Here is an 8,329-nt window from a genome sequence, read left to right on the forward strand (position 1 = left end):
GGCACCATGCCAATTTTCTTGGGTTTTCGATAATTTTTGCATTTTCTAGAGTTTTCTCGGTGAAAAAGGTCGTAAATGGTCGGACGTGTCGCAACTTGCATATGGTGTCGAAAATCATTCAAACCTGACAAGAATGCCTACAATGGGCATGCCCACCTACTGGAAAAATTTGGAGCTATTTCAACGTTGTCCAAAAATAGACCATGTTGAACGAAGGGAGTTCGGGTAAGCGAGAATTCTCTGTCTGAGAGCATATTGTTTCTCGACATCCTTGAAATGGCACAGAAAAAATTCAATTTCCTTGTACAACCAATTGAAGGCACCATGGCAAGTAGTTTGGATTTTTTTAATAAGTTCTGCTTTTATGGTTTTTTTCCCGGTGAAAATAGGCCGATAAATGGCCGGACGTGCCGCAACTTGCATACGTCGTGGGAAATCGTTCATAACTGTCATGGATTCCTACCATGGGCATGCCCACCTTCCTGCAAAAGTTGGGTTCATTTCAAGGATGTGCAAAACTAGACCATGTTCAATAGAGGGTGTTCGGGTAGGCAAGATTAGTCCGTTTGGTAGCACCTCATTTCTCAACATCCTTTAAATGGCCTCAATTATTTTCATTGACTTGTATGACCGATTCAAGGCACCATACCAAGTTGTTTCAGTTTTCAACAAGTTTCGCATTTTCAGGAGTTTTCTTCGTAAAAAATGCCGATAAATTGTTGGACATGTTGCAACTTGCATATGATGTTGAAGGTCGTTCTAACCAGGCATGGAGGTCTACCATTGCATGCCCACCTGCTTGCAAAAGTTAGGGTCAATTTAAGAATGTCCAAAAATAGATCATGTGCAACGGATGGTGTTTGGGTAGGGCGAGAAGGGCCCGTTTGAAAGCACGTTGTTATTTAACATACATCAACTGGCGCCAAATTTTCCCCAACAGCTTCCATGACCAAAGTTTTGCATTTTCTGGAGTTTTCTCGGTGAAAAAGTACCGATAAATGGTCGAATGTGTCACAACATGCGAATGGGGTCAGAAGACGTTCAAACCTAACATGGATGCCTCATATGTCGGAGCCAAGCTGCTACAAGAAGTTGGGGTCATTTATCCATAGTCCAAAAAACCACGAGTTGAGAAGAGTTTGCTAGACAGGTGCATCCGTGAGCATGTAATTTTTCCTAATTGAAATAATTCGGTTATTTACAATTTTCATCGTTATCAATCAACATGAACATATTCTTATATCCTAACCATTTCTTGAAAATTATGTATGAAATTTTATAGATTTGAACACTTTTTCTCAAAATTGTTAACAATTCCCAATAATTAATTATGAACACAAATTGCAAACCACGTACCTTTTTGAAATTTATCAACTTTTTTGAAACATAAACATTTATTCACTTTGTGAACACAAAATTCAATAACTGGAATATTTTTAAATTCCAAAATATTCTATAAATTGTAAAGAGTGTTTGAAAACAAAAACATTTTTAGTATTCCAAACAATATCTCAAATTTTTAAAAAGGTTTCAAAAAGAATAATAAAGTTCGAAGACAAATTAATGAACAAAAAAAGATAAATTGGCGCTGTAGGGAGTGGTGCTAAGGACCCAAGCAGCCAAGCCCACGCCAAGTAGCGAGTGGAGCTCGCTCTATGAATGCCACATGGGCTGACCCAACCACGAAGGCCCAAACCCGCACGAGCCTTTCAATCACGCATACGCCCCTGCCGCTCATGAACACTGATGCACGTCTATGGATGTTTTGGCTGTTCGAATCAACAAGCCAACGTGATTTAACTCGGGTTCTAGTAACAATGTGGGCAATTTGGTGGGCGCGCCGAAAAGCAATCCATGAGAACGAGTTTCAAAGCCCTTTGTCAACCATGAGTTTCATCAGGCGCTTCTTGGAGGATTTGGATATTGTTGAATCCCAAAAGTCGCGACCGGTGCCGCTGCCTGCTGCTCCGAGAGCACGTACATGGCTGCCGCCCGAGGGTGAAGCGGTGAAGTTTAACTGTGATGGTGCATTATCAATCTTGGGCGATAAGGGAGCGGCGGCCGTGATTTGTCGAGACAAGTCAGGGAAGTTTCTTGGAGCATCAGCACTAGTCTTTGAGGGCTTGATCGACCCGGCGAGTTTGGAGGCGCATGCGTGCAGTGAGGCACTTGCCCTTGCTCGCGATCTGAATGTGCAGGAGTTGGTGATCGCGTCTGATTGTTTAGAACTGGTCTCAAATATCAACACACAAGCATCACCGGTGTATGCGCCTATTCTGCAGGATATACACATTAGCTTGAACCTTTTCGCTTCAGTTATTTTTCGTTTTGAGCGTAGAGAAAATAATTTCGAGGCCCACTCGGTTGCAAAAGGAGCTGCGTCTCTGCCGGTGGGCCGCCACGTGTGGCTAGGGATCCTTCCTGATATTGCTTGTATTCCGAATGTGATGAACTTTGAATAAATTTCCCTAGTTACCTTCAAAAAAAACGCCTCTGCCGCTCATAGCGCTCAATTTAGTCCCACCCCACTGAGCAACGAATATGGAGGTGAGGTACGGAGATTTGCTATGTAGTATGTGCGGGTATCATAATATAAAGCATTACATTTGATGAGTTTGCCTGATGTAAACTGAATACCGAACCAAATAAGCCGATTAACCAAATTATCGATTAGCTGCTTTTGCTTGTTCATTTCGGTTTTATAGTTTTGCTAACCCAATTTAAAATAAACTGAATGGTAAAAACCAAGTTTTCCGGTTTCAACTGCCCACCCTACGATTAAAGAAAACTTCACGAGTTTAGAAAAAGTTCATCGGTTTGAAAAAATAACAAAAAAAATGAAATTCAAAAGGTTCATTGATTCGAAAAAAATATCACAAATTTGAGAAAGAAGTTAACGACTTTGACAAAAAAGTTCACGAATTTGGAAAAAGTTCATTTATTTGTAAAAAATTACGATTTTGACAAAAAAAGATCATGAATTTGTTTTATTTTTGCAAAATTTTAAAAATCAGTTTATTTCAAAAAAATCACGGATTTAAAAAGTAAGTTACAGATTTGAAAAAAAAAATCATGAATTTAGGAAATGTTCACAAAATTTAGCAATTGAAAAAATAAATAAAAAGAAGAAGAAATAAATAAAAATTTAAAAATGAATAAAACTTAAGAAAAAAGGCCAAACAACAGAAAAAATAAACAGATTGAGAAGATGCACGGCAGGAAGAGTAAAAGAAGAAATTAGGCATAGCAAGTGAGCCGTCCTAATTGGTTATAGCTATTGGAAGTAATCCAAGAGGTTTGGAGTTTGAATCTAATTCATGCATCTATTTTTTAAAGTTAAAAAAAATGGGCCAGGGCTAGGACAAAGGGGTATGTGCGTCGGTTTGTGTTACGCTACTTCAATTTGACTATCATGCCTTTTGTATAAAAAGGTATGGGATAGTATGAGTCGTTTTTGTGTTTAATGGTGTGCCGAAGCATAATTGGACTGCCCCAAGCGACGCCATTGGCAAAGAGAAAGGAACCTCCGACGTGCCACAGATGTATTGTGACCTTCTGGCGCTCGCCTGTTATTTGAGATCCATCGGCATCAGCACGAGCGGCAGAGAGAAACAACGGCGAAGAAGATAGCCGTCGAAATCATACTCCCGGCGCACGAGCGCTTGACCAACTCTCCCGTTCTAAATTATTTGACCGCTGTCCCACTCGCAGTGGCTCTGGCGGACCAGTCAAACACCACAACTTGCTGCTGCCTCTCTCCATTCAGCCTCTACCACCAACCTGAGAACATTTCTCCCCTCCAAAATCTCAGTCCCAGTCTTTGTTTTCTGCTCCTATATAAACGCCCCCAAAAAGCCAGGAGCCCAGGATAGAAAGACAGACACAACCTGTGACTAGAGCATACTCCTTTTCGGCGAGGACGAGTCGTCAGCAAATCAAGAACAGAACCACCCGCACGTACGTGCTCCGTCAAGCAAGATCCATCATCCATGGCCAACAATGGCGTCAAGGTCACCTACATCGAGACGCAGTTCGTCACCTCCGACGCCGCGGGCTTCAAGTCCCTCGTGCAGCGCCTCACCGGCAAGTCCGCCGAGGCCGGAGCCGAAGCCGCGGCGCGTCCGCTCCACCGGCCGCGCCCCAGCCGCCCAGCCGCCGAGGGGAGGAACGCCGTCGCCGGAGCACGAAGCCATTTCATGCCCGCCAAAGCGGGCGCGGTCGGTACAGCCGGGAACCACGTGCGGGCTGCCAAAGCCAACGCCGGCGCCGCGCAGCCGTGTCCGGATGAGCTGTACGGGCTCTGCGATTACTCGGAGCTGTTCTGCGCGGGCGAACGGCGCCATGGCGGCGGTTACAGTGATTTCCTCTATTGAGGTGTAAATACTCCTGGTTACGACGTCGGCAAATTCAATTCATTTTTTAGATGCTCCGTACTTCTGTCTGTTCAGTCTATTAGCGTCCCAATTTGGGAAATTGCAAATATAAGGAACTACTCCTGCCACGGATGATTCATTTGCATTGCGCTCCTGTCACAGCTTTTACGATTTGGACGTGTTCGGTTATTGTATGCGGATGAGTTGGTTGTATGCATCTCCGATGTAGAGGCGTGGCAACAAAAGCTTCCATTCATGAAAAGAAAAAGACGTTTTGCAACTTCTGGTGTGCCCCTTTTCCAAGAAAATGGGAGTAAAAACATCATTTTCTTTTGAAAAGTGGTGATCCTCGGCCCTGCATCATTGTGGTGCACACCGTCATTCATATTAAAATGGTAAATATCAAAGGCTCAATCACAACCGCCCGATAATAGAATATCAACCAAACCGATTGATATATCACGTCTTATCGTCTCTCAACATCCAGTAGCACTAGATAGCACGGATTTAACCCGTACAAGATAGTCTCCAAAGAGGTAATAACTTGACTCCACCATACCCCAACTTGCACCTCATGTGATGATTTAGTCCCAAGGCAATCACAGCTCGACAATTGGCAGCTAGGTGGCTGGACCGGTCAGCGCACGCATTTTTGCACAAAACCCCCTGCCGTTTTCTTTTATCAACCCGCAATATAGCACACCTGAATTAAATGTGCCATGGTTTGCCATCCAAAAATTAGGCAATGCAGGGAACAAATACCTGCAGCAGACGCCGTCCGTCCATCGCTCTCGCCTCTCCGAACCATGCCGACACCACGGTCAGCTGACTGACACAATCGTCGTCACCGTCTTCACTTGTCACATCAAATCACCGGCCAGATCAGTTGAGCAGAGCGGAGCTGAGCAGCCAGCCGGGCAAGAGCAGCCTTCTCCATCGTCCATCCATGGGCAAGAGCTGGAATAGAAGAACCTCCGCTGCCACTGATCCACCTCAAAACATGTTCTCTGGCTTATTCCATCGCTTGCTCATCAGCCAGCAGTAGGCTACCCCTCGGCTTGCTTTGCTGCTGCTGCAATGCTGGCCCTGGCACGACAACAGAGGACCACACATACCAGCAGGAAACCTGATGCTCCGTGATCAGCAACGGCGAGGCGTAGTAATATTGCAACATGCTCTGCATTGCTGGTGTGTCACGCACAACAGATCCTCGTAGCCTCCCTTCCCTCCCTGCACTTGGACTCGTGGGGTTCAGTCGGCGGCTTCTTCATGTGCGCGCCCATCTCGCCCAGCATCGACATCACCACCGCGCCATCTTCAGTGCCAAGGCGGGTCTCTGGTTCACTTGATCCCCCTACAAGGCTCAGCCCCACGTCCTTCTCAGCGCCGTTCTCCTTCATCGCCTCCCTCACTTTCTCCACGTCGTCCCACCTCCCTTCCGCCGCGTAGATGTTCGAGAGGAGCACGTACGGGCCGACCTCCGCCGGCTTCATCTCGATCAGCTTCTTCCCGACAAACTCCCCGAGCTTGGAGCCATTCTGCATCTGAGAGGCCGAGACCATGGCGCCCCACAACGCGGGGGACGCCTTGCCTTGTAAATTCTGGATGAGGTTCTCCGAGCCTGTGAGCAGCCCGGCACGGCCGAGGAGGTCCATCATGCACCCGAAGTGCTCGGCCTTGGGCTCGATGCCGTAGAGCCTGACCATCCTGTCGAAGCACCACCAGCCCTCGAGCACCAGGCCGCCATGGGCGCAGGAACTCAGGACGCAGACAAAGGTCGTCTCGTTCGGCCTAGGCCCGCTCCTCTCCATCTCCAGGAACAGTTCGAGCGCCTTCTCGCTCTGCCCGTGCAGCCCGTAGCCGATGATCATCGAGTTCCAGGACGGAACGCTTCTTTCAGTCATCAAGTCGAAGATCTCCCTCGCGGTCTCCATCAGATTCCGACAGATTTAATTCAGGTGTGCTATACTGCGGGTTGATAAAAAGAAACGGCGGGGGGTTTTGTGCAAAAGTGCGTGCGCTGACCGGTCCAGCCACCTGGCTGCCAATTGTCGAGCTGTGATTGGCCTGAGACTAAATCATCACATGAGGTGCAAGTTGGGGTATGATGGAGTCAAGTTTTGCAAGTTTAGAACTAAATCGTCACATTATTAGGGTACCTGGGGTGCTATTACCTCGTCTCCAAAAGAATTAGAGCATCTCAATTAGACGGTCCAAATGTAAAAGTACCTAACTTTTGGACCGTCTGGGGCAAAAAACGCTGCTCCAACAAACGGTCCATATGCAAAAAAATTGGACCGCGGCCTCCTCGTGATGTAAAATCCAACATCTCGCGATGCAAATATACATCACGAGATGCATCTGGTCTAAAACCAGCCGCCGCCCGCGAACGCCCAACCGCCACTTCATTTCCGTTCCCGCCCGCGCCCGTCCGCCCGCCCGCGACCCGCCGGCCGGAATCCGCCGCCGCGACCGCCCAAAACCTCGCCGTCGCCCGCGTCACCACCCCACATCCCCGCCGCCGTCGCCCCCCTCACCTCCCTGCCGCCGCCCGGACACCGCCGAATCGGGAGGCAGCCGGCGCGGGATTCGGCCCCTCCGGCGGTCCGGCTACCGCGGTACGCCTCCGCGGGGTCTCGGGCTGCCGCCGACCTGCTCCAGACGGCCGTGAGCCTGTCCACGGACGTTGCACCGGCCGCACGACGACCGCCGCACCAATCCCTCCGCCCGGCTGCCGAATTTGTCTTCGCCGCCCGCCGAGCTCCTCTTGGTCGGCCGCCAACCTCTTTTGTTATCACCGCCGCCGTCCGGAGCCGTCCGCAGCCGTAAGCAGCAGCCAATCCAACTAGATTTTGCAATCCCAATTTGCTATTGTGCGAGGACCAGCTAGATTTTGGGATCAAAAGATCCTTTGGTACATCATGACCGCTTGCGTGATCATGCATAACATGCTCATTGAGACGAGCGTGGAAAATATTTAGATTACAACTTCTATCACTTGATGGGCATTCCTGTTAACCCCATGAGAAAAGAACAGCGCATCAGACGTTTCATGAAGGTGTACAACGAGATTAGAGACAGCGATGTGCATGACCAACTCCAGAAAGATTTGATGGAAGATTGGAAATGGCATGGCGAAAGATCCGCATAGATTCATTATTTGTTTGTTCAAAACTATGTTGTATTGTGCAAAACTATGTTGTATTTGTGTTGCATTTCATCTCCTGGATCTGAAGAACTATGTAATAATTTGATGTTGTGGACATGAATTTTTTTTATGTTGTTTTAAAACATGTTTTATGCAATATGTGCAGTTGTACAGTGGCTGGACAGCGGCTGAACAGCAGCCGGGCGGCTGCTGGCCGGTTTTGGACCATGAATTTGGACCATCTATTGGAGTTGCTCTTTTGGACCATGAATTTGGACCATCTGTTGGAGTTGGCCTTTTTTCAGAGCTCCCAAATGCATTTTTTGGCGGTCCAAATTTTACATCTCCGGTTTTGGACCGTCAAAATTTGGACCATCTATTCGAGATGCTCTTAGAGTTGTTGTCTGTAGTAAAATGTAGTCTATACGGTAATTCTAAATTTGGACGAACTTCAGCCAACCAACTCCAAACATATTTGGTGTACTAGTTGCTGATCATAGATTAAAAGCTACACGAACAACCGGCAAGTGAGTTTAGTGATTGGCATGGGAGAAGACAAAAGAATGTTGATTTGTTTCCTCCTAGTCATAGAAACACCACTTCTTACTTCTTGCACTTTGCAAGTCATCATTCATGAGTGCAACACCATGATCTAGAAAACGAACGTATGATCATTTTTATCTTATGTGGGAGTTTTGTCTTCCAAATGCGGTTATTCCAGAAGGCCGGTCCAACGTTCATCTAAATTGCACCGATACAAATATATGTGTTAGTATCGAGAAGATACGGGATAAATGCATTTTTAAAG

General features: G+C 47.1%; 2 protein-coding genes across 2 annotated transcripts; one reads left to right on the forward strand and one right to left on the reverse strand.

Moving 5' to 3' along the window:
• Nucleotides 1-3,720: 3,720 nt before the first annotated feature.
• LOC120974670 (uncharacterized) lies at nucleotides 3,721-4,493 on the forward strand. The gene has a single exon (XM_040401081.3). The coding sequence runs from the start codon at nucleotides 3,990-3,992 to the stop codon at nucleotides 4,371-4,373; it is 384 nt and encodes a 127-aa protein (XP_040257015.1). The 5' UTR covers nucleotides 3,721-3,989; the 3' UTR covers nucleotides 4,374-4,493.
• Nucleotides 4,494-5,566: 1,073 nt separating this feature from the next.
• LOC109748482 (pentatricopeptide repeat-containing protein At3g26782, mitochondrial-like) lies at nucleotides 5,567-6,307 on the reverse strand. The gene has a single exon (XM_020307507.2). It carries the CDS (start codon nucleotides 6,305-6,307, stop codon nucleotides 5,567-5,569), a length of 741 nt encoding a protein of 246 aa, XP_020163096.2.
• Between the last annotated feature and the right edge of the window lie 2,022 nt (nucleotides 6,308-8,329).

Source organism: Aegilops tauschii, chromosome 2 (genome assembly GCF_002575655.3).
Source record: "Aegilops tauschii subsp. strangulata cultivar AL8/78 chromosome 2, Aet v6.0, whole genome shotgun sequence".
In the NCBI taxonomy this organism is placed as follows: Eukaryota; Viridiplantae; Streptophyta; class Magnoliopsida; order Poales; family Poaceae; genus Aegilops; species Aegilops tauschii.

Bases quoted from the DNA above. Each gene is read 5' to 3' on its own strand.
- LOC109748482 (XM_020307507.2), bottom strand. From the start codon at position 6,307: ATGGAGACCGCGAGGGAGATCTTCGACTTGATGACTGAAAGAAGCGTT.
- LOC120974670 (XM_040401081.3), top strand. From the start codon at position 3,990: ATGGCCAACAATGGCGTCAAGGTCACCTACATCGAGACGCAGTTCGTC.